This window comes from Protopterus annectens, chromosome 1.part1 (assembly GCF_019279795.1).
Source record: "Protopterus annectens isolate FY-2018-M chromosome 1.part1, PAN1.0, whole genome shotgun sequence".
NCBI classification, from domain to species: Eukaryota; Metazoa; Chordata; order Ceratodontiformes; family Protopteridae; genus Protopterus; species Protopterus annectens.
In genome coordinates, this window is record NC_056726.1 from 845,498,107 (window position 1) to 845,525,644 (window position 27,538).

At 39.7% G+C, this 27,538-nt stretch overlaps 1 protein-coding gene across 1 annotated transcript in view; it reads right to left on the minus strand.

The window, feature by feature from the left end:
- The window catches only part of LOC122815150 (probable E3 ubiquitin-protein ligase HERC1), a 5,886,073-nt gene that overhangs the window by 1,216,171 nt on the left and 4,642,364 nt on the right, over nucleotides 1–27,538 (minus strand). The window contains exon 61 of the mRNA XM_044087407.1: nucleotides 1,070–1,354. Coding sequence (XP_043943342.1) covers nucleotides 1,070–1,354 — 285 coding nt within the window. The remainder of the gene's footprint in view (nucleotides 1–1,069; nucleotides 1,355–27,538) is intronic.

The following is a 27,538-nucleotide window of genomic DNA, read 5'->3' on the forward strand; positions in this document are numbered from 1 at the left end:
ACCCACACAGTGTCACCAAATAAATATGCAAGCACTCTAAAAGCTTAAATATCTCTACACAGATCAGCCATAATGAAATGTTTAAATATATTTAATGGAAATAAAAGAACAATACAATACTAAATATATATTCAGAGTGGCATCAGAGTTCAAAACTACAGGAAATATTTACAATAATATTGCAGTACAGCCTCACACAAATAAAGAAAAATAAAATCTAAACTAAGCTTTGCTATATTCCTGACTGCATTCAAGACAGTTACTATATCCTAGTAACTTACTAAGAGCAAGGCAGACATGGTGCATGGTTCTTATTGTTGTTGTCAGGTCCAAGAGAGAATGTAGAATGCTCTCTCTCACTAAAAGACTTCTCAAAATAATATCTATAATATTACTGCTAGGATAGCTTGCAGAATGACATCATATCTAGTCATTTGACATCTAGCTCCCAAGAAAAACTCTACGCCTGGGAGCTGGTAGCATTTAGCATCTACCTGTAAAAATACACAGACAAGGGCTTTTGCTCAGATCTCTGGCAGGTGCTGGAAGTCATAAAACAATTGCATTCCCTCATCTTTCCAAAGTAGTAATTAGTTCATCCCAAAGACAATAAAGAAAGCTTCTTAGTACAGACTTTGTGTCTCTGGCTGTACTGAAGCATCTTTATGACCTAGCCTATTAAGTGATTTAAATTCAGATATTTTTCTAAAGTTTGCTGGACTGAGGTTAACCCTGCAGTTTCCTCTGTCAAAACATACACATTTAACAACAGTGCATGAACATTTCGGTTTTCTCCAGCAGGGAACACTATTGATGCATTTCAGACACACACTTTACACATACCTTTTCAACACAAACATCTGTACAAAGCAGTTTGACATACCCATGACATGCATTTCTAATACATTTGTAACACAAGCATCTTATATAAATTAGTTTGATATTCACAAAGGACATATAGTTATTTAAAAAATTCCAGCTAGCTGTGCTGGCAGTACCTCCTTTTGTCACAAGCATGCTAACAGATTACTTTTGCATAATTTTATACATAAACATCCCCACTTCTTACCAGTGGTTTCAAAGGATCTGATTCCTGGCTGAATTCAAGCTCTGGAACATTGAAGGTTTCTGGGAATGGTGCCCTCAAAGCTAAGGCTTCTGCACTCTTTAAGGTTATGGAATAATTGTGTAGCCAAACCCAGTCGGTGGAAAGAAATCCAGAATATTGATCTTTATGATGTGGTTGGAGGGGATGATCATGAAGAAGTTGATCTAGACTCAGTCCAACTGCAAGTGAAGTCAGGCTCTGAAGGAAAGCACTATGAAACAGCTGGTCTCCACAGGAAACATAGGGCTGGAAAACAAAATGAAACATAATAGTTTAATAGCAATGCTGTTTACCAGATTAAGTGTGCAATGTTTAACACTTTAAACTACAGTGAGACAGGTTAGTATACTACAGCACCATTCCTCGTGAGCAAATGCACACCAATCCATATTACTAGAATTTATTTTATTCACTGATTTTCCTTAACTGTGATTTTCTTAATTTTATGTATTTGTTAACTAGCTAAGCTCACTAGATGCAAATATCTGTTTTCAAGGGTGAGTTAGGATCACTGCCTCATAAAGTGACTTGCTCAGAGACACAACAGACAAATACAGGCTGAAGTAACTTATCTCTGAAATACAGGATGCAACTTATTAGCAGCTCAGTGCGTTAATCCTCTGCAATAACTGCTAAACAATCCTCTGCACTAACTGTTAGATTAAATGTATGCACTGCATCTTCCCACTTTCAGTAGGGAATAAATAACATTTCTGGATCCAGAGCTTCCAGTTTTTAACCAGGCTTCTTTCTTCAAGCACATGTTGGGGAATGTAAACCACAACCCAGGGTTCCTACCACCTTATAAAGCTCCACCATCAAATGCTTGTCTTACCTTGTGTGAGCATCAAACAAATGCCTGAAAACTGTCCTGTTGAAATTCTGAGGAATTCCTCAGAACAGCAGATCTATGAGTATGTTGTGTCTTTCGGCTTTTCCCGGTTAGGGGTCGCCACAGCGGACCTCCGGTCCGCTAATGATTGGCAGTAGATTTTTACGTGCCGAGTTGCCGGCCCTGATGCACAACCTTCAACGAAGGTCCGCCCATTCACGCATGTCTCCACACAGAAGACGCTCTAGCTGAGAATCGAAAAGGCAACGTCTTACTGTGAGGCGACAACGCTACCGCAGCTAGCAGATCTACGAGTATAAATAAGCATTAAAATTTGTGTGTGTGTGTGTGTGTGTGTGTGTGTGTGTGTGTGTGTGTGTGTGTGTGTGCGCGCACGCGTGAGCGTGTGTTTCATATGTGTGTATGCGTGTGTACACATACATGTACACACACACTTTAAATTTATGGTATATCTTGCAGTATTCCTCGTAGTTAGATGACATACCTCATATGTTTGGTCAGTTCCTCAGAAAATTTGTGGTTTTCTGGCAAATAACTGATGATTAAAGTCACTAAATAATGATATACATTTGAGTCCTAGACTTCGCACCCTATGGAAAATGCATGCTAAAACAATTCCTGTTATTCTAGTAACTTTATAAGTTGAAAAGAGCTATATGTAAAATCTGTCCCTGATTTTTGGCCCTTGTTCCCCCCATTACTTTAGGCTTTGTCCAGACCTCTTGCGATAAAAGGTTGAGAAGTATGGTTAGATGCTCAGTGATCTCACAGTTACTGTATATAAATAGCAAGTGTAGGTGGGAAGCAGAGTTGACTATGTTGAGAGCTAGAGATATATAACAGTCATTTTTGGATTTTGACAGTTTTCTGCATAAATTGCAGTTTATTTTTCTGCATAAATTGCAGTTTATTTTTCAAAGTGCTGAGATTTTCATTGTCAAAGTTTGCACTTAAAGGAAGGCACTGAAAATCATTCACACAAATGGGTGGGGTACTAGAAAAGTGTCCGTTGCATTTATTTGTTTGTTTATCTAATTAATTCACTTTTTTGTTGAGCAGGTTAGTTTCACTAGGCACTGCCTATTTTCAGGTGAAACCCAAGGTGGTTTCATGCTGGCTATGCATAATTTGGACAAGTCTTGGGGACATTGCCCTACTCTTTTCTGTTGCCATTCAAGGAGTGCAGAGGAGGGAGTTTATGCTAGGGGTTACACCAAGTGAGGTACAAGTGTTTCATAAATTCAAAGGTAGTCATGAGGATGACAATCAATGAATTAAAATAATTTTACTGGACTGAAAATACAGTGCTGAAATTAAATTGTTCTATTTGCCCAATTCCCAATCTGACACAGTGTGTGAAATGTTCATGGAAAAAGTGTCCTCAGAACTAAAAAAGGAGTTTGCCAATATCCAAGTGGTACAGGAACCATGTCATCATTTTTTTCTGCTCCCACACCATGATCTAATCTGATGGTTCCACTATCTTCTTGCAACTGATGCATATGTTTCAGATGAACAGGAACTGAGTATTCTATGGTTGTACAATAGCCCTACATCCCATTCATTTCTTCCTGCCTGGGAAAACCCATCAGCCCTTGTTTGCTGCAGACACATTATTTTCCTTCAGTTGGTCAAATCAGAGTGACAGTGGGTGAACCCCTAGTGCTTCCTCCCCAGCCAGCTCCTACAGGCAATTGAGCTGCTAATCACATTCAGATCACCTGTGACATAGGTGAGATGGCTCTATGCACCCTCATCAGAGGATGTCAAATTCAATGGCAGAAGGCACAGAGCAGTGCTTCACACAAAAATGTACATGTGCAGACAAAACTGCTAGTTATTGCACACCATCCCTTTGAAGCACTACAAATCCCAACAACTCCAACATCTATCCTGCAAGTGGATTTGCCCCTGCTCTTCTCGATCTTGTCTTGCATCTTCTGTTCTACTAACATATTCTCTGTATATACTATACTATGTTCACTCTGTCTATAGAACACATTTTTCTACCACTAGACCTATACTACCATTGACTTATGCTAATTTCACTAAGTTGTAATGTAATATATACTGTATATCTGTTGTTTTTGAACAACTAAATTTGCTAAGTTGTACTGTAACATATACTATATGTCTGTTGTTTTGAACAAATTGTCCTCTTAATGATGGATCTAACTTGCTATTGATAATATTTTGACATTTTGAATTGTAATTTGTCTTGTTACTGTAACTGTGTCATGGAGCTCATCTCCCCAGGCCTCCACTGAAAATGGGCCTTTCAAAGCCCAGTGGACTTCCCCGGTCATCAAACTGTAATAAATAAATAAAATAAATAAATGTGGCCAGACAGCAAGTAGCAGAATCTGTGCAGATACTTTAAAGCACCAGATGGGTACTGGATTTAACATAATATTCTTAAATCTGCAAAAGGGATTAGATCTTTGCTTCATTTGGAGACAACACCATCCTACAGCATTTCTTTCAAAATAGTGGAAGTATTAAACAGAACCCTACTGGTGAAATATAGGTAAAATAAAATAAAAGATTTGTTCACTAAATGAGGCAGTCAAAGATGATGAAGACTGCTTTTTTTTTACATCAATTGACTGTACATGACAACTAAATAAAAAAGTACATGCTAATGAGTCACCTACAGTGATGTACATGGTATATGTTACTAATACTCTCCAGAGAACTCAGTTTTAAATATACACCTGTGACAGATGGTATCAGAATGATCAGTAAAAGTGCAGAAATATATTTTCTATCATCAGCCTCTGTGCCTTGAACTAGAGAGGTTTTAAATATCAACAGAAACATGGCTCTGCTGCACCTTCTTGAAATATCTATGCTTCAAAAGAAGGAAGCGTGGCTCAGGACTGGAAGTTCTGGCTCAGACAAGAATATCAGAAATGACATTTTGCAAAGATGTACAAAAGCAAAATCAAGCATTTTTAAAATAAGACACAGTGTCAGTGGTACAGCAGGCAGCACACTTGCTTTGGTGCTGGAAGACCAGAAAGGTGTGGGTTCTATTCCTACTCCAGGTCACTGGATTGTTGACACTGCAATGCAGTACTCCTGAGTTTGATATCCTTCAGATGAGATGTTAAATTGGTGGTCTCATCTGCTTGAGTTGGTGGTAGATGACGTGGATGTAAATGATCCCACTATAACTAATGAAAGGAGTACTGGAAGTTCCCAGATACACTGGCCAAATTTCCCTAGTATTATAAACATTATGACAGAAATATGAATATGAAATTAACTGTTTGTGGGTACTGTTAAAGTGCAATTTTATACTGTGAAAAGTGAAAATTAATCTGATGCAGTGAAACAGCGGTGGAAGGCAGACTGCTGGAAATAAATACTGAAAACTGGGGGACAGAACATGGAATTTAAATCAGACTCTACTACTTATTATAAATACTTTTAAAGTTTTGTGTCTATTTGGTATGCAAGAGAAAGCTGCTTGTACATTGCAAAGTGTCACAATTAAGTCAAGAAACTGCTAACGGTTCAGTGTAAGAACAAAAAGTTAAGCCTTCTTTTTCAAACAAATGCACTTGACTTGAGTCTTCTAATATTTTGGGTCATAAAGCTTGTGAGAAGAGAAGAACAGGAAAAATAATTCCCAGTATGAAAACCAAGACTGTACATGTTCAAACTCACACAGACTTCATGTACAGAATCATTCACACTGTTGCAGATATCTGTAGGGCACTGTTAAAAGTTATAAAAGTAATATCCAGCTTATCTGTGGTGGTTTGCTTAAAAGCCCATGAAGCTTGCCAGGGAAATATGGCATACAAATAAAATATGATGTTATGCCATTGGTAAATACTCCCAAAAAAGTACCCATAGCACTTAGAAGTAGAACAGGAACTGAAAAGAATGGAACGTTTAAAAGCTACTAGCAAGCAATGACAGACAATAAGTGGGTGAACAGTAGGGTAAATTTGGCCAAAAAGTTGAGATTCACATTTGTATTGCTCAGAAAGGTCTGATGAACAGAGGGAATTACTCAATGTGTTTGGGTTAAGAAACAACATCAAAATGGAAAAAAAAAATAAGTTATGTACTCACAATAACAATTATCTGAGGTAGTTGTCTTCATTTCGTCTTCAACCTGTGGGAGAGAGTTCCCAGCTACCAGATACCTGGGAGGCCCTCATGGAAGGATATTTTGGAGCACGGCAGAGCCAAAGGATGCCCTGTTCCTGGCTACAATGTCCAATTTATAATGTGAGATGAAGGTATGGGATGAGGGACCAAGTGGCAGCAGAACAGATATCATCTAATGAAACTCGATAAAAAAGCTGCTTATGTAGCCGTAGACCTGTTGGAATGCACTTTCACCTGACTTGGTGGAGAAATCCCTCTGGCTGAATACACCCGAATGATACACTGAGAAATCCAATGGGCAATGATAACTTTAAAGACTGGTTTCCCTAAAAAGAGTTTGGAGTAAGAAATGAAAAGTTGGTCAGATTTACGAAAGTTTTTTGTCCTGGGCAAGTAGAAATGCAACTGTCTGTGCATGTCTAGTAAAGGAAATTTGTATTCCCCCTTGTTTTGAAAATTTGGAAAGAAGACTGGAAGGTTGACTACCTGATTAATGTTGGCCTCTGAAGCTACTTTAGGTATAAAGAATGGATTAGTATGCAAAGACACCCTGTCCTTATGAAAAACCATATAACGGGCTTTGATCGATAGAGCCTGAAGTTCCAAAACTCTCCTAGTGGAAGTAATGGCAACCAGAAAGGCAGTCTTCCAGGAGAGAAACGGCATGTCCCCTGAAGCTGCAGGTTCAAAGGGAGGCAAGACTAAGGCTTGAAGTACTAGGGTAAGATCCCACGGTGGCTAAGGCCTTTTACCGGGGGTCAAAGAAAAAAGGTACCTTTGAGGAAGGCCTTACAAAGCTTTGAAGATGCTAAGGAAGTCATATTATCCCCCACATGATAACTAGAAACTGCAGCAAGTTGAACTTTAACAGTAGAAAAACTGTCACCTTGTTGAAAAATTCCCGATAAAAATTCCAACACTGCAGAAACTGGCGCAGTTAAAGGATCTAATGCATGCTGAGAGGCCCAGATAGAAAAACGTTTCCATTTGCTTGAGTACACTTTCCTGGTGGAAGATTTATGAGCCGTCATTAGAATTCTTTTCACAGGAGAGGATAATCTGGGAGTCCTGACTATCATGGAAACTACAGCAGCCAAGCAGTGAGCTTTAGACTGTACAGATCTGGATGAGAAATCCCTGAGGGATGAGATATGAGATCTGGAACTGGATCCAACATCCATGGTGGAGCCACCAGATGAGACCTCAGAGGGAAACCAGACCTGGTGAGGCAGAATGGGGCAATGAGGATAATTAAGCTCCCCAGCCTGTAAGCTTTCTGAAGAAATTTTGATATTAAGGGAAGAAGAGGATAAGCATACAGAAGACCAGGGGGTCAAGCATGAATAAAGCTTCCCCCCGAGGGGGATTCAGAGTGAAGAACTCAATGCATTTCGCATTGAAAGGAGAGGCAAATAGATCGCATCAAGGCTAACCCCACTTGTGAAAGATCTGTTCTGCTACTGAAGAATTAAAAGACCACTCATGAGGCATCAGAATAGATCTGCTGAGCCTGTCTGCTAGAATGTTAGACCTCCCTGGAATGTGCATTGCCACCAGAAAACAGCCGGTGGAGATCGCCCATTTTTATATTCTTATGGCCTCGCAATATAGGGGATATGATCTGGATCCCCCTTGTTTGATGATGTAACAGACCACTAACACATTGTCCGTCTGGATAACAATCATTCCTGAAGGGAAATGAGCATGGAGAGCCTGCAGTGCTAGTAGCATCACCCTTATCTCTAGGACGCTGATATGCAAATTGGTCTTGTAGGGGGACGACGTGCCATGGACTGTCCTTCCCGAGCAGTGCCCCCCCCCGCTGGGAGGTGTCCGTAGTCACCGTGGCCATGGGAAATGGTGAAAGGGACACCCCCAAACCAGATCAAAGGAATGAATCCACCACTGAAGGGAGTCCCTGCACACTCAAGAGATTCGGACAGGGTGAGTCAAAGGAAGATCTAACAGGGACCATTGTACTGAAAGGGTCTACTGAAGGATCCACATGTGAAGACGCACCAAGGGCAAAAGATTGATTGTGGCCACCATAAACCCCAATGCCCTTAATACAACTTTCACTGTCGGAGACTGAGGTTGAAGAAAGCACAGGACATGTAGCTTCAGACTACGTATTCTGTCTGAAGTAAGAAACTCTCTGGTTTAAATTGTGTCTAATTGCACCCCAATGAAGTCTAAAGTTTGGACAAGGGTCAGAGATGATTTGTTGACATTGATGGTAATGCCCAACCTCTGGGCTAGAAGAAAAAAAGAATCCCTCACTTGAAAAAGTTGATGCTTGGATGGGGCAGTGAGGAGCCAGTCGTCCAGGTACAGAAATAACTGAATGCCCTGGAGTCTCAGGTGAGCCACTACTACTGACATCACTTTGGTAAACACCCTGGGGGCTGTGGTGAGACCAAAGGGAAATACTCTGAACTAATAATGATTGGCTCCTAGCCAGAAGTGGAGAAACTTCCAACAGTGTCTGTCCATCTTGATATGATAGTATGTATCCTGGAGGTCAAGCGAGGCAAATCCAATCGTTCTCCTGCAGAATGGGCAGGATAGACTGAAGGGTGACTATCCAGAATTTTGCCTTGACCACAGACAGGTTCAAGGTGGATAGATCCAAAATCGGTCTTAGGTACTCAGTTTTCATTGGCACCAAAAAGAACCTGGAATAAATACCTGATCCGGTGTGGTATAGGGGGACAGGTTGGATGACTCGCTTTCTTAGCAGCTTTGCGATTTCCAGTGCTGCATCCTTCCTGTACACAGGTGGAACATCTGAGAGGTGTTTGGATGGTTGAGGTGGCTTGAGGAAGGGCACTGAACAGCCTCTGGATATAATTCATAACATCCAATGATCTCTTGTGTTGGACTCCCACTCCATTAGGTGCAACAAAAGACAGCCCCCAACTGACTCCAGAGATGAGCAGTCAGGCAACCCTTCAGCGTTGCTAAGCGGGTCTGCCAGAGAAAGGTTCTCGAGACCCATAATTTCTCGGACCCCCTCTGCTTGTAGGGCAACGTCAATTAAATCCCCCCTCTGGCCCTGGGGGAAGGTGAGTCCTGAGTGTCTCGGGGAAAATTCTGAGATTTCCAAAACTACATCTTCTTGGTCCCTTGCTGATTCCTAGAAAAGGATCATTGAGGGGCTGAGAAGCAGAACCCAAAGTTAGACAGAGTCTTCCCGTCCTTCTCACTCTGAGCTAGAGTCTCACTTACAGACTTGCCAAACAGGGAAGTACAGTCGTACGGGGCATTGGTAAGTGATGTCTTGAAAGGTTCTGAAAACTGACAGAGCTAGGCATGTCGCCTGATGGCAATGCCTGTACTAGCTGCCCTAACGGCTCCTTCAGTTGCATGGGAGAGGAGGTGCAGAGAGGTGTGCGCAACTGATTTCAGAGTTGCCATACGAGTGGAGAAAATCTTGAATCGAATTAGCAAGCTCCTTAATTAGGTCTCACTGCAGCCGAATCATATGTGCCATGTAATTCAGCACCTGAACAGAGATGGTCACTGAAGTGTACACCCGCTTACCAAAACAGTCCACTGCCCTTGACTCATGGTCAGGAGGACAGACTGTAGAGTCTCCTGAGCGAGCTCCTTCCTAGGGACCGCTGCCACCACCATGGCATCAACGGGGGATCCCTTGTACCAATATAATCTATCTCAGGGTGGCTCAAGAGTTTATCCAGACATTTGGGAATGTGCTCCACTGTGTCCAGTTCCTTCCATGACCGAGATGCAATGAGATCCACTAAAGGATCTGCAGGAGAGGACACCCAGGAAGTAGAGGGTCCTGCGCCCAATGCCTCAAGGAACACTGATTCATCCAAGGTAGGTTTTTGGGCAGTCCACCCCCCCTTGCTGGTGAAGGAGTTCCATGTCTTCAAAAGAGACATCCTTGGGGGTGACCGGGGGGAACCTTCCCCTTCCTCCAAATCAGTGTCTTCAGTGAGAGATTCCGATGGGGAGTCTAAGTGCCTCCTTTTGCACATACGTTTGTGAGGGATCTCCTCAGTGGGGATCTCTGAGGAGGACTCGCCAAAGTCTTGCAGCTCCCAAGCGGAAGCTTCCTGAGAAAGGTGGTGGCAGGCTGTCCCTGAGATGGCGGGATGGCCAGAACCACACCAGAAATGAAGGGAGTCAGGGTGGAGTCCAAAGACAAAATGGTCAAGGGTCTCAAGGAAATTGAGAGAATCCGCTCCACCACATCGTAAGCCAAAGGGGAACAGACATCCTGAGAAAGGACAACAGGAGCCGTCACCCTCTGAGCTGACAGGGTAGTCAGAGCCGAACCTCCAGGTGCCGAGATACCAAGAGGAAAGCTGTGCTCCAGCACACTCGGAGCCGACACCAACCCCTTGGATCCAACCTGCTCAAGGTCATAGCTGGCATCAGTGTACAAGGTACCATTGGCACCGGCCTCCTTGACACCATCCAAGAGCTCCAAAACTGAAGGCTGGACCAAATGCTCCCCGCTCCGGAGGGAGATGGGGCAGGCAAGACTCCCATCTGTATCTGGGTGCAGATAAACGTCTGCATCATCCTATCCATCTCCGCTTCGCTAAGGCTCTGTATGGAGTGGGAGGAAGAGGCGACTGACACTGGCCTGGAGGGATGGTGAGGAGAACCCTGAGTTGGCAAATGGATCCAGGGCTCCTCCGGCTCAGGGGAAAACTGAGGAAAACAGAGCCGGGGAGACTCTGGTTTCAGAGCCAACCTAACTTTCGGTGGCAGGCCGGCCGAAGCCAAGCGATCTGGGGATTGCTTCCTTGGCCTATCCTTTCTAGAAGTTTTGTCCCCAACCCCGGGCCTCTTGGGAGGAGTTTGATTCCCAGAGGCTGGGGAGGAGGCAGGGGCAGAAGCCGGGGGCACAGAAACTTGAGTCTCCGAAGAGGGAAGAAGGCCCTAAAGAATTAGTTTGTCCCTCCTGTCCCTAAGTGCCCAGCGATTAAACCCAGCACAGATGGAACAGGAGGTCTGGACATGGGCTGCCCCAAGACACACTATGCACAGAGTGTGGTCATCAACTGGGAAGAGCTTATGACCACACACTGTACACTTTCTGAAGCTGGGTTTGGGAGTGTCAGACATGTCCCAACCTCAGGCCTAGCACACTCACAATCACACAGACCACACACACAAGGAAAGAAAAAGGGAGAGAAAGAGTTTTTTTTTTTTTTACTGACGTAACTGCAGAGGGGATGTAGAAAGTAGAGAAGGAATGTAGGAGAGAAAAGGGAAATATTTACTCTAAAAACAGCACTTACCACAAACATTTTATGCAGAGAGCTTGGATCACAATGCGGATATTTAGGTGGCAAAAGCGGTCTGAAGGGAGGGAGGAAGGAGACAGGAGCATTATGGGTAAGGGGAAGAGCATTGAGCTTGGATCAGATGTTGGATATGCGGCCAAGTCAGATCTGATATGGATCTGGGAACCCACAGCTTGAAGACCAAATGAAGACAACTACTTCGGATCTAATTCTTTCTCAAACCTAAAAACCAGGGTTTTGGCATATAAAGTTAGGTAAAGAAAACCTCAAGTTGTGAATATTTAATATACCATAAGGTACAGATTCATGTTTGATATTTTGTCAGTACCACTGTTGTTTCAAAGAGCTGCTGCAAAGGTAACTGAAGGCTTGTAAGTTTTTTTTTATCACACAAGAAACATCTTTATTAAATTATCACTAATGACACAGGAAATCTTACATCCATATAAATTAAAACAAACCACACTGACATAATTTCAGTTGCAAGTATTGTACATCACTTATAATCTCTCCAGTCACTGTCAGTCAGACATTACATAGCTCATTCAAATCCTGCCTTCTTTTACACCTCATTCCTCATCTGCAGGTATTGTTCATAACATTGTTACTGTATTTGCTACTTCTAGCACAGTTGATTTAGAGTTTGATTTCCTTTTCCTAGTAATTACGTTTTTGGCAGCCACCATAATTAGACTCAGCAAGACTTATTATTATGTCTAGGCAATTCCAATTCTGTATCATATCTCAAAAAAAATTCCCTAGTCATACCAATTTGCTCACCCAGTATTTCTGCTAAAGTAGTCTGTAGGGCATTTTTAAAGTCTGTCAACTCATTACACTTGCAGAAAATATGTTCCCAATTATATCTTTCTTTCCCACCATGCCTCCAACATTTCCTGTCTACCTGTGGAAAAATTCTTTGGAATCTACTTGGGGTATAAAAATACCTATGTAAACACTTTTAAGCAAAGATCCTAAATCTTCTAGACATTGCATATTTGGGAGACTTTTTGGTTTATTTGTAAATTGCTTATCCAGTCTCTTTTCCACTCCTTCCTAACCTCCTCTGATTGGTTCTTATAGCTATCATGCAATATTTTATATGCTCTACTAATTATTCCTTTCTTAACAGCAGCTTCTGTTCTAGATGTTACTAAAAACTCTACCAGTGCGGGTCCTTCGGTTAGGATCCTCCTATTTCTTTCTCTTTGCCTATACTCTGATATCAATCCTCAATAAGGAAGGCAATCTCTAGCCTGCAGTCCAAATAAATTCTTAGCCTCTTCCCATTCCCTCTCTAATTATTTGCTCCAAATACCTTTGTTCTTTTTCCAGTTTTTCCAATAAATTCCAGCCCCTTCCTGCCTTTTTTCTGTATCCCTAATTGCAGTCATCCCTATAAGTAGAATCTCTTTTCTCCATTACCGTGTTGGCTTAGTTCTTAGAATAATGTCTGCTACTTTAAAGGCTTGTAAGGTTTAATACAAATACGTTGTGATCTACTAGTTTGTTGTTATACACAAGGATATGAAAAGAGACTAATACAACTGCTGTTTATATTAAACCTATATGCTTATATTTGGAAGCTTACCATTGCACCACTGCATGTGGTGAATAAAGTGCCAAACAGTACTCCCCCCCCCCAACAAGGACATTTATGGCATCTTCTTTGCCAAGAAAAATACTTTTAACATATGTGTTTTCCATACTCTGACTTTACTGTGTAAAAACAGGGAATTATAACCTCAGTGACTTCAGTATAGGAAAACCATGAGTTGCATCCATAGACTTTAACTAGCATACCACCATGCATCTAAAATGTGGTCCACAGATTTTAATGGGCATACTACTACATATGAGCAAAGGTGCCCCATTAAATTCTGTGGCTGCACATTACCCCAAGGTACCACAGGAAAAACTAAATTTATTTGGATCACGGTATAATACAAAGTTTATGATGCTTTTTATTTAAAAAAAATGCCCCAAAAATGTAAGGAAGGACAAGAGGGAAAATACAATGGGGCACTTCTCTCATCAAATGACACAATGTAAACAAAAACATTGGCAAATCACTTTAATACAACTCAGTTTTGAAATAAATAACAGCAAATCTAAAACCAGAGTAATAACTTTGAAATACATGGGTCACATTGTACATTCAAAGGATATGAACACTTGTTTACAAAAAAAAAAAACCACAATGATGTACAAATACCAAGGCCATAAGACAAGCAGGTATTACAGAGGTTTCAAGGAATGAAGAAGTATCTTGCAAAGTTTGTACCAAACATACCTGAGATAACTATGCATCTATGAGAACTGTTAGAGCAAAATGGTGCTTGCATAATGGGGATTTGAACAAGATAACAGTTTTGAAATGTTTACAAAACTAATTACACATGTTCCGATATTATAGTATGATATGAATAAACCAGTTGTGTTGCAAGTAGATGCCTATCAGGAAGGTACAAGCTGAGAGATCAGGTACCTACGGATTAAGAGTGCTCACAGAAGCACAAGAGATATGCTTACATAGAAAAGGTATTGTTAATAACACTGCACAAATGTGAGAAATTCCATGTGTAAACCTATTTTAAATAAGTTCAGTTGGAAACGCATCACAAACCATTGAAAAGCACATCCAAAAAAGCCTGCAGACATGATACCATCAAAACTACAGTTGTAGAAATATGACCTGAAAGACAAATCTGGACAATGGAAACCTGTTAATCCTAGACCCTCATCCGTTTAAATTTGTCAAAAGAAGTTCCTGCCTCTTTAACTTCATTAATTTATTTGAAAAGTCACAGAAACAGTGAATATCAGTTGCACAGCATTTACAGCATATCTGGAACTGGCCAAAGCCTTTCACTCTTATCTACAGAGGCATTACTGACACACTTGTAAATCTAAATATATAAATCCTTATGTTGTCCAGTGGATAGCTAACTGGATGTCTGACAGAACCCATGTGGATGGTGACACAGCTGCTACTTCCAAAAATAAAAATTTATCAGTGCTGCAGCACATGGGGTCAGTGCTTGGCCTTCGCCTATTTAGCAACTATTTCATAGGCAGCTAATGCTTCTAGCCTATGGTTTTCTAAGTTTGGAGAAGACTATAAATTGGAAATTGCTATAAATTGTTCCACTGATTCACAACTACTCCAGCATGGGTTAGACCATGTTAACAACTGGCATAAACACAATGGTCTCTGATTAAATGTGAAAAAATGAATTACAATTAATTTTGGTAAAGAAAACATTCATGCTCTCATACCATACAGCCTACGCACTCCACCAAACAGACACTGTCAAAAGGGATCTAGGCATTCTTTTTGATAATTCTTTAGCTTTAGATCATAATGTCTATGCAGTAGTTTGGAAAGCCTTCTATCTGGCTCAAATAATTTTCAAAACATATTCCCTAAATTCAAAGAAGTCTTAATTTCCCTTTACTTGTATATCTTATCAGAACCATTACTTAATATGATGCCCCTTTTGAAATGTACTTGTCTAAACATTATCACTCAACTTGAGAACTCTCAGAGCTTCTTAAGTAAAAAGATCAGTGGTCTCAAAAATATTTGTTATTAGAACAAATTAACAGCCATCTCTTTGTAATCAATCTCTTACCGACTTCTCGGTGGAGATCTAGGGTTATTCTTTTAGACCGTGAAGGATCCAACATTCTTTAACCTTCTATTCCTTCACAGCATAAATAGTTCCTCAAAAACACAGTTAAAGGAATTAAACCTTTGTTACCAGATTAATAAGACACATCGGTTTGATAGATTCATAATTTAAAATGCTGGTTTAACAGATTCATAATCTAAAACATCCTCCAGCTCTGGAACAAACTTCTATTACGTTAAGCAAAGTAGCACCCTTGCCTCCATCAAGGTAAGCCTAGATAATTGGATGAGCAACCTCAGATTCTACTGCAGTCTATCTTGTACCGCTTTACTAGAGTTTGCAGACAAGTTCTGAATATGGGTTATTGGTTAGTCTTGCTATGGTCTGCAGACTGACCATCTAGTACTTATCTATGAAAAATAAAATACATATAGTGGATATGCTGAATAAAGCATATTTATGAAAGGCATAAAGAACTGATACAGAAAAAAAGAGAGATTCTTTAGGTAATACCACAATTACAAATGATGTAAGAAGAAAACTAAAAGAATACCAAAAGTGTATTGAAACTGATTTAGAGTCACACAAGTGAAAAGATAATACTAGCTTTCATTTGGGACTTATACCAAAGACCTCTACACCACATCAGCAGCAGCCACTGGACAGATGAATGTTGAATTTTCCCCTAACAATGTTATCCTTTCAGCTATGAACCTCCCAGTATGGTGATCAAGGTTCAATTACAAACAAACACAAAGAATCAGTGAGGTAAGAACTCAATCTGAAGACCTCCAGCATACTGTGCATGCAAGTAGTTGCATAGATATTTTTATACCCAATGCAGACTTTAAAGATTTTTTCCTCAGGTAGATAGCAAATGTTGGAGGTGTGATGTGGAAGAAAGAGGAAACTGGGAACATATTTTTGTAAGCTGGCAGATTTTAAAATGTGGTATATTATTGGACGAGTACATAGATATTAGATATGTTGGTAAGATGTCTGATGTGTAAGATTGTGTCAGAAACATGTTGATGAAATGCATTCACTAACTGAATAATTACCGTTTTTTTACACTTTTACTTACTTTACATTTTTTTTTTTTTTTAAAAAATTTTTTCCATTTATTCCAATTAAAATTAAAAAAAAACCTAGCCTAGAAATATAAAATTATTTATAAAAAACTACATCTTAACACTACACTAGGGCACCAGGCCAACACAGAGAGCATTTAAATTTTGAAGTTTTGTAACAATAAGAGTTTACAACCCATACATACAGCCTTTGATGAGACCATGTTTTTTTATACATTTTGACAGGGACATAAGGGTGACTAAGGTATCAAAGATTATCAATTATTTAGCAGAGAGAGGAAAAATATTTATTGGGAAGACTACACAATGACACAAAATTAGAATTATGAAGCCTGATATAGGGGGTGTAGTCCGATGGATTTGTGGGACTACACTCAGAAAAGAAATGGGAAACATCTGTTACAATAAAATTGATTGGTTGGAGAGGACAATTTTAATTTTTCTTATAGATCTTGACCTATATAATTATTTTAAAGTCCCTAAACCCTGTCTCTGTGATTGGAAATTTTCGAAATTCGAAAGGATGTTATTCATAACCCCTTTTTCAGGCCAATAGTGACCCGCAATGTTCCAAGACACAACCTCTTGCTATTTTCGTTGACTTTCTTTAAATTTTTAAAGGTCCCTTTATGATGAAAACTATTTTATATATTTTTGTCGTTTTTGATGATCTATTCTCTATTATACCCTATGATATTGGGGCTATCCTGGTTTGAACAGATGTTGAGATGGAATTTAATTTATTTAATGCAATGCAACCAGGCTCAGGCTAGAAAAAGAATGAATTTGGAAAAAAAAAAAACTTTTTTTTCTTTCAGGGGACATATACACCATCAGCTGGGAGGTGTGGCTATGGGATCGCTTGTGCCCCTTCTATGCCAACATCATTATGCTGTTTTTTGAGAAAACATGTCTTTTTAAAATCAGACTTTTGGACAAATGTCATTACATATCTTAGGTTTTATTGAATATTTACATACCACCACCACCTCTTCTTGGAGTTCACCTATATAGTACAGACCATATAGATTATTTGGATGTGACCATCACAACAGGCCATTGTTGATACACAACTCATCATGTGAATGTAAAACCATGACAGTTCTTACTAGGCCTGGGAGTAATAACAGGGCAGATGTGGTCAATGTACTTTTATAATGGACACAAGGAACATTAACAATTTTCCTTACACACAGGGGGTGTGTGAAAAACTAATTTCAAGTTCTGGGTGTTGGGGGAGGTTAAAAGGAATGGAATGAATCCCATTTAAAAAAAGCTCTTAAAATAAATCCTCTATCCAACAACCCTAAGTTAAACTAAACAATATTTATTGAGCTGTCATGGTAGTCCGATACAATATTTCTATCATTAGTAGTATGCATGATTTTTTTGGGTATGAACAATTTGTTTTTAATTTAGATTCCTGGGCAAACACACACATTTATTTATTATAGATTTTATAATATAATTAATGTTATTAGACAACTAAAGTTTTATGCATTATTTTTTTTTTATATATAAAAATTTTGTCTCATTTTAAATGTGCATTTATTATCATACAAAATTTTAAATATTTTATTAGATTTTAAAATTCCCTACAAAGTACTCTATCAGAAATATTGGGTGTGCAAATGGCTGTAACTAAGGAAATGGTTCTTCTAAGATAGCACACAGAATCTGAATTGCCTAGGCACAGTAAGGCCTTATTAAGTTTAAATCTGTTGGCTGCCAAAAAAGCAATAACTAGAAAATGGAAATCAAAGTCTACACCAACTGTACTGAATATTATAAAAGAGATATAAGAACTGGAAGATGGATCTTTAGAAAATGGAAAGAGCAAATTACATAGAAGTAAATGGAAATTATGGAAACAATACATGCATAATAATTCTAAACGAGACTTATCTAACTAGCCTTTCCTATCGTATTCCTTTTCCTAACTGCTATCCTTCCTTTCTAGGTAGCATTACTCATTCATCCCATAGCTTGTATCATTTTTTTTAAAACACCTATGTCCAACATTACCTCTATCTGCCTGTAACTTAAAGCCTCCCAAATCTCATTCCACACTCTCTAAACCCTGATTTAACCCCCCTCCCTGACCTTAAACTAACGAAGGGACAAAGCTCCCCTATATTAGTTTTTTCTTTGTTCTTACACAAAGGTAATACTTTACACTGTTTTCTACCAAATAACCTACTTACCTTTACTGTGAACAGTAGTGGCTGATACTTTTTCAGCTGGTCTCTCTCACTCTGCTGCTCTATCCCGCTCCGTTCGCCCTGCGGGCTCACTTCGCTCCCCTACCCTGCCCCCAATTCCCACGTGCCCCAGCACTCCTCCATTTATTCTCCTCCTTTAACCCCTCCCTCCCCACCAGCCAATCTACAAACTCTGCTACCTCTTAACCAGCCTACCCTCTATCTCCTCTCCCTCTTCATTCAGCCAATCCTCTAACACTGTTCCTCCACCCCCCAATCCTACCCACCCCTCACTACCACTCCCCTCCCATCTAACTTTCTTATTTTCCTCCCTTTTACTTCACTTCTAATATGCTTCATCTACCATGTTCACTCCTCCTCCTCAAATCCTCACCTCAACATCTATCTTCTTCCTTCTTCTTCTACCTCCTTATCATTTCACCTCCTACACCAATATCCAGCTACACCCATCTCCACTACCTCCCATCCCCTCCCACTCAACCCATTTTCACAACATCTTAGCCTCCTTAATTCCCCCCTTTCCTATCCACCTCTTAAAATTTAAACTTTTCTCAAACTTTACTAAATACTGCAAACCTAAACCTATTCTCTACCGGCCACCTTTATCTAATCATAAACCATACAAACGTATTCCCCTTCTCATGCACCTTTGCTTAGCTGGTGACATTCACCCCAATCCAGGACCTAAATTCTCTCCTTCAAACCCCCCTAACAACTACAACAAATCCACCAATAAATACTTCAAATTCCTCACCATCAATGCCCAAAGCGTGAATAATAAATTAACCCACTTTCAGGCCTGGCTCAATCACAATTCTCCTGACATTGTAGCCATCTCCGAAACCTGGCTAAAACCTCATATAAGTGACTCAGAATTCCTTCCCCCTGGATTTCTACCTCTCCGTTCTGACTGCCAAAATCAGAGAGGTGGTGGTGTAGCCTTAATCTACTCCAACCACTTGTCCATCACTCCATATCCCAACCCCATTACTTCTTTCAATAGTGCTGAACTTGTAACTGGCCTATTAAAACTGAACAACCATAAGAGCATCTGTATCATGTCCCTTTATATTCCCCCTGGTAACAACACAAGCATCTTGGAAGACATCCTCTCCTGGACCTCCTCCAACATTAAGCTAGAAACCTACATCATGGGAGATGTAAATATAGACTGGAACAAAATTAGTCACCATAATCCCACCATATCAATCAATCTATTTAACTTTACTCAACTTACAAACTCTATTTCTAGACCTAACAAAAACAACCCCCCAGGCTCTATACTAGACTGGATGCTAGTATCCCACCCTAACAAAGTCCTAAAATCTGGTGTCATTCCTGACCCATTAGGAGATCACCTCCCTGCCTTCATCCATCGGGCTATACCCATTTCCCCACACTCCCACCACTACATTCAAACCCGCAACCTCTCTAACCTTAACCCTACTACTTTATCTGACTCCCTTAAGCTAACTAACTGGAACCCTTTAAAAACTCTTCTGTTAGATGCAGCCGTTGACTACTTCAACTCTACTTTCATAACTGTCCTTAACTCCCTAGCACCTATAAGAACAAAAAGAGTTAAAGCAAATACCACCCCTTGGCTCATCAAAGACACCAAAAAAAAATATGCTACAAAGAGATAAATCCTGGAAAGTGTACCACCAACTTAAACAACCAGAAATCTTACTTAAATACAAACAGCTGAGAAACCAAGCCAAAAAACAAGTTATTAAAGACAAAAAGTCTTACTACATCAAACTACAAGCAAATCACACACAAAACCCCAAACAGTTCTGGAACTCTATTAATTCTCTCCTTAAACCTGGTACAAAAAATAACCATTGCACAGACTCCAGCAAATCTGAACTTGAAATTGCAATAATGTTCAATGCCTTCTTTACCTCTTCTATTGCTGAGCTAACCAAGACCTTTACCAAAAATAACCCTCCACCTCCTACTGCTCAATCCTCCTCTCCCTCCTTCCCCCCACTTTTGAATTCAAACCCATCTCCACCAAACTAATAAAGAGACTTCACACTACACTCAAACCTTGCTCCAATGCCCCTGACAGCATTCCTTCCACCTTCCTAAAAATAGCCTCTGACAGTATTGCTCTTCCTTTCAGCATCCTGATCAATAGATCACTACTTGAATCCTATGTACCCAAAGCATGGCGTTCTGCTTTTATACTTCCACTTCACAAGGGTGGCAAAAATTTTAACACCTCCAATTTCCGCCCCATAGCCATCCTCTTCCCAATCTCCAAAATTCTTGAAAAATGTATCCACTTACAGCTCCTGCCATTCCTTACCAATCACCAACTACTCTCCCCTCCCCAACATGGCTTCCATCCTGGACACAGTACCAAGTCCGCCCTTCTCTCCTTCTTACAGTCTGTAAATTCTGCTCGTGACTGTGGTAATATCGTAGCCTCTGTTCTGCTAGACTTATCTAAAGCCTTCAATACCATCTCCCATAGTCACCTATTAAATCATCTGTCTAACCTCAACATCTCCAATAAAACTCTTTCCTGGTTCACCAGCTACCTTTCTGATAAATCCCAAGCCGTGAAATGGGGCCAGGCCACCTCTACTTTCCTCCCAACCCCCACTGGAGTACCCCAAGGTTCAATCCTTGGCCCACTGCTTTTCAAAATCTTTATTAACAACTTCCACAAAGCCATACCTAACACCAAAATTGTGCAATACGCTGATGATTCCACTCTGATCTGTCATGCCTCTAACCTAAAAGATCTCCAATTTCTAACTCAAACTGCTTTCTCCACCACCGAAAATTGGATGCTCCAAAATCACCTCTCACTAAATGTCAACAAAACAAAGATCCTTCTATTCTCTCCCTCAAAATCCTTCCCTGTTGACAAAATCTTACTCCATATCACCAGTCTTAACAACTCCATTATCGAGGTCGTACCCTCAGCCAAACTTCTTGGTGTAACCATTGATGAACACCTAAAATTTAATAATCATATCCAGCTAAATATCAAGAAAACCCACATAAAACTAGGCCTACTTTACAGAAACAATCACTTCCTCTCTCCTTCCACCAGACTAACTCTCGCCACTACCTACCTACTCCCCTCTCTACTGTATGGCGCTCTGCTGCTCACTAATTTATCTTCCACACTCACCTCCAAACTAGAAGTATGTTACAATAAAATAGCCAAATTTGCCACAAATGCAAAATCCTCCTCTCACCACTGCATCTTCCTTCCCTCTGTAAACTGGCTTGAACTCCCCAATCTACTTAACCTTTACCAAATCACCACTGCACACAAATTACTGTTCTAACCTACTAAGTGTCCTGCACTATCCAATATTCTTCAACCTTATAACCCCCCCAGACCCCTTAGATCTACCCACCAAAACTTGATCATCATCCATAAACCCAAGCGCCCTGCTGGGCAGTTTCTGCTATCTTATTCCCTAGCTAAAAAATGGAACACTCTGCCCTCCATACTGAGGACCTGTGACAACCTTAATAACTTCAAAACTCAACTTCATTCTTACCTCTGTCTAAACAGGAAATGCAACTGTACTCTTCCACCCATTCCTCTCAAGCTCTCCCCTCCTTTTACCCCAGGCTAACCTTCTTAGCTCCCTAACCTCACTTTAAATTAATGATTATTTGTGTAAAGAACAGCAAATTTAGCCACGATTCTATAAGCCTGTTTTCACTCTCCTGAAGCTAAACTGCTTATTTCTTTTCTCACTTCATCGAATGCTACTTGTTGCTTGCAATCACTAACTTCCTTTGTTATTAATTATGTAATAAAACTTTGTATTGTGGAGCTTTCTCCCTGAGCCTCCACTGCAAGTATTCTGTAATTAAACTTTAATGTCTAGCTTTTCTCCCCAAGCCTCCACTAAAGTAACCTACCTAAGCCCTGTGAACTAAATTGTAAATATTTTATTTCTCTTTTCTTTAGAATGCTACCTGTTGTTTGTAATCCCAACTTTCTTTGCAACTAATCATGAATTTTTCTTTGTAATTAATCATGTAATTTTCTTTGTAATTAATCTTGCATTTTTCTTGTAATTTAATCATGTACTTAAACTTTGTATTGTAGAGCTTTTCTCCCCGGGCCTCCACTGAAAACGGGCTCCCCAGGCCCAGTGGACCTCCCCGGTCATCAAACTGGAATAAATAAATAAATAAAATAAATAATGCTCAGGAGGAGGTGGGGTGAGGTTTAAGGGAAGGGAGGAATTTAGCAATTTTTTTGTAATGTTGGACTAATGACAGCAAAGAAATATATGTGATGTATACTGTATTTAAATGGAATTTTTTTAAATGGTTTGTTTTCTTTTCTGTTACTGTATGTTTGCCTGTGTCTTAAGTGATAATTTAATAAAGGTATTTAAAAAAATAAAATGGCGACCAAAAAAAAAAAAATTAAAATAACGGTTCTAATGAACAGAAAAGGAAGATGCTCAAGAAAATTCAGGATTCACATCTGAGAAAAGTAAAACTCAAAGAAAGAATGTTTTAACCAGGAATTTCTATTTGGAACAAGCAGTACAGAACTGTACCATCTGTAGTACTTGCCACATCAACAATCCAAAGAAACTGATACAAGCACACTAAGTGCCAGACTGTCTACAAAACAGTGCGAGTACAGATTTGATCCAGTTCAAATAAGCCTTGTATCTCATATGTGTGGTTTATTATTCAAACTTCTATGAAGTCGTAAAATTTTCAGGCAAGGAAAGTGCAGATGTGATTAGTGCATTGAAATATATATTCTCAGAGGGGTGATACCCAACATTCCCATATCTGACAATGGTCTGTAATAACATGGCATTAACTCAAAAGGTTTAAGATTTATGCACAAGTGGGAATTCATACATGTAATATCATGTCTATACTAAGCTTATCCCAGTGGACAAGTGAAAATAACTATCCAGAAAGTGAAGACTCTAATGAAAAAAAGAGCTGTGCCAAATCTACGAGTACTGTCATCTCACAATTATGGAAATCAGGAACACTCTACTGCAAGGATTCAAGCACACACAGATTCAACTGCTGATAAGCAGAAGGCTGAGACGCAGAGTGCCTTCTTTGGTTAAGTTATTGATGCCCAATAATAAACATCATGGAAATGCCGAACAGAAATCAGCAAAGACAGAAATACTACTACAAAAGACACCCACACTTGTGAGCCAGAGACAAAGTAGGAAGTCAAAAGCCATGGCAAAGTTTGTAGCCTGAAGGTGAAGCTGATATCAACTGAATCAAGATTCGTAATTGTTTAAGAGGAAACTCTTAAGCTGTACAGAGGAATTCAGAGACATCTGTTCAACACAAATAAATACAAAGAAAGAAAAAACATGAGCAGAATTAATTATCACAAACAATCTTGCTGCAAGAAAATAGAGGCTTGAGAGCAAGCAACATGATTTTTATGGACAGACTGTGCTGCTAGCATATCTAAACAAACCACCTGTAAGTTTTTTTTAATTATACTTTAATGTCCTGCATAACTATCCTCAGCACACTCCTGCAGCCAGGACTAGTCTAAGGTAAAATGGAAACCCTTGGCAAAGGACTCAATGGTGCCTCCCTTGATGCCCGTATGTCCATCCAGTTTTCCTGCATCATGCCTTCCACCACCAATCAGATTATTATTTTTTTTTTTTTTGTTTTGTTTTTTCACACTTTTTTAACATCTTCCTTTACTCTTCAGCTTTTCCCGCACACACTTACACTACAATACTACTGAAGAAAAACAATTAATAACTTTGGAAAAAGATGAAATGAAACCAGTGGAAACCAATCTTTCCAGTGATCTGAGTGTGATTTAATGAACTTTTGACAACATTTTGAAAAACATTCACTTTTTAAAAAATGAGGAAATTTTTTTCCTTTTTTCACTAAAAGGAAGAAATAAGTTTTTCTTTCAAGGAAATTCAAAAGTGACAAAACTTAAAATTTAAGGTGAGGAAACACAACGGTTCATAATAATATATACATATCTGTGCCTCTGAGGTTATAGCAGCCCTGCTCCCATAGGTTCATAGGTAGATACCTAGGCTATTGCCCCAGCATACATTTATAAGCCTAGCCAGAGTGTATTTATTAGCCTGGCCATTAGTATTTTAACTTAGCTCTGTAATAAAACCCTTTTAAGATAAGTAACCCTTTTCTGTGAGTTTACTGTGCCTCTGTCTTAGCAGGGTGACTGAGTGTCTAGGGTGATTTGAGATTAGATATCCATCCACGTCAGAGGATTTCGCTCCAGAGAGCTTGAATGGCTGATTTGGCTATGTATTCCAGAGTGAGGAGTCTCTGTGTCCATGAGATCCTCCTAATAATCAGCATGTTTTATTTTGTGTCTGAGTTTAAGTGGAAGTCTTGGACCTCTAGGTTGAGATTTTTTTTTGAGGGGGAGTGGAGCATTTATTTGGTTTGACATTGCCATGCATCGATCAGGCATAGTAAAACCTTAAGAAAGATATGAGCTTTATGAGAGTACTACTAGATTGGGAAAGAAGAAAGAAGAAAAAACTACAGTCATATATTTCAAGTTGCTGTTTCCATGCATTCATATACAAACCATGCTTCCTCACCCCTACCCCCAAACACTGTGTACCCCTCTGAAGTTAGACTGGGACAACATTTAAAGAACAAATATATTTCAGCTTGTAAAGATATTGATTCTAATTTGGCAGTGACAAAATTCCCCTTTGGGTTATACTCAGAAGTTTAAAGTTCTTCCTCTCTCTGCCTCCTCAAAGCTAAAGCTATATATTATATCATCATTTCACTACTATAAGTAATTAAAATAAAAAAGGCAGCAGTTCAAAAACAGTGACTGTGATCAAGCTATCTTCAGTTTTAGTGCTGTGGTTTACTTGGTCAAAATGAAACAATGAAAACAGACAAAAGGCTACTATGTATACATAATGAGCTTGCAGATGAGAACGGACCAGTGAACTTCTGTGCCTGTTTTAAAATAACTAGTTAAGTCTTCAGCAGCCTGCAAACTGCTGCAGCTAATAAAAAAAAAGATATTGATTTGGCACACCTGTGGCATACAATCTCCAACCTGTCCTTCCATAATATTAACATGCATTTTGTCTGGTGCCTCACTCCCTCACTTACTCCCATTAAAATAGTTAGATCAAAGTGAGTCAGTCTCTCATTCCCAAGCAATCACAGCACTTACACAAGATGTTACATGTGCCAAGCACTTTTGTCGGCATTGTGACATACCTTTGAACAGAAATGTTAGTAACAGTCCTGTGTCTCACTGTTGCTTTTAGTAATTTGAACATCAGTCAGTAACAAGCTGCCTTAAAATGCACAAAATCTTTTTCAAATGTTCTCACTGCTGCTACCTTGTTGCTTACAAGAAAACTGTACTGAATACACTTTCCAACATCTTTGTCACCAAATAAAGATATAGCACAGAGAGAGCAGTGCCAAAAGCAAGATCTGATGTCCTGTGCAAGCAGTTATGTTAAAGCCTCCACATATATCTGACAACTGAAAAAAACAGACTAATAATTTGTACAGTTCCACAATTAAAAAGTATTCTGTCGACCACCAGGTTAGTAACAGCAGGTAGATTCCTATGTTGTATAGTGACCTGCATGTGGGGGGGGGTACCTATTCAAAAAACACCTCTACATATTTCTTTTCCATGTACAACCGGGCTACAATTGCAATACCAGACATTACATGTTATATGCATGTCATAGGATATTCACAGACTGGTTAATGAACCAGTATGTGTACAATGTGTTGGAGAGTCTGAAGCATATGTTTCACTGCAAAAACAAGTATGCCACCTTTATGCTTTCATGTGTTCCCCGGGTTGAGCGGCCAGCATGAGAAGGCAGCACATGCCTGTTATCAGCAGGTCACTTGTGGCTGACAATGACAGCAACATGCACATTACACAATCCAATGATATACTGGCACTAATGACAATGCTAGCAATGGTGGACTCACAGACTTCCCACATATAATGTGATGTTTGAGGGGCAGGCTTGACATTTGTCCTCCCCACTGTTTAATGTAGGGCATCTTCTATCTGTAATCCTCACCCAAGATATAAAAGAGAAATCACAGACGGCATTTGTCAGCTGCACTATCTCTGATGCGAATTCATGGACATCACCTCCACAAGTCCAGGTCTTTCTCCGATCTGGTTATAACACTTGGCATCAATCAATGTGCAGCTCAGTAATCCCAGCAGAGACAGTTGCTACATGCACCATGGTAGACGGTGAGTACAGTACATGGGCTGCATAATGACATTTAACTCCTTCATTCCCTGCAGGATGACCTGCAGTGCCTGAACAGTGATAGAGTGTATAGGGACAGGGAACATACCTTAATGCTCAAATCATTGGTAGCCTGCATATATCCAGGAAGTAGATCACAGCTGCAATATGTTCTGTCTCTGAAGGCTACGCTAGCCATGGTTATGTGAGGGTCCAGAGACAGGGGGATGCTCACATTCAGATCACAGACTTCTGAAGACTGCATCACTGGCACCTCTGGCCACAGCAGCCAACACATCTAAGCATGCCCAGTCTCACAGATGTTGTCAACAGTGCTCCTTAGATCCCATCTATGAGATGCTTCATCAACCAACTACTTTAACTGCAAACAAATCAGTTAATCGAAAAAAACAGGATACTTATATATCTCAGCTAGGAGTTGGAGTCAACAGCTCTCATCCACTCTGCTCAGTGTGTATAGACAGAAACTCTCTCAAAGTTAGGGCTTAAATACCAGAACAACAATTTTTTTTTTTTTTTTACAAAAACACAAAAGAACCAGCCCCCACTAGCCTGCAGCTATTAGCCTACAAAGCACTAGAGAAAGCCAAAAAATGAAAGTTTTTAAACAGATAAAGATTTGTAAAGATACACAATGCTTTAACTGCAAACAAATCAGTTACTTGTGCAGATTACAATAAAAGTGCTATATATAAATTGCTAGAAACAATAAATTGTATAAATAATAGAAAAAAAAACAGGATACTTATATATCTCAGCTAAGAGTTGGAGTCAACAGCTCTCATCCACTCTGCTCAGTGTGTATAGACAGAAATTCTCTCAAGGTTAGGGCTTAAATATCAGAAAAACAACTTTTATTTTCTTTACAAAAACACAAAAGAACCAGCCCCAACTAGCCTGCGGCTATTAGCCTACAAAGCACTAGCGAAAGCCACAAATGAAAGTT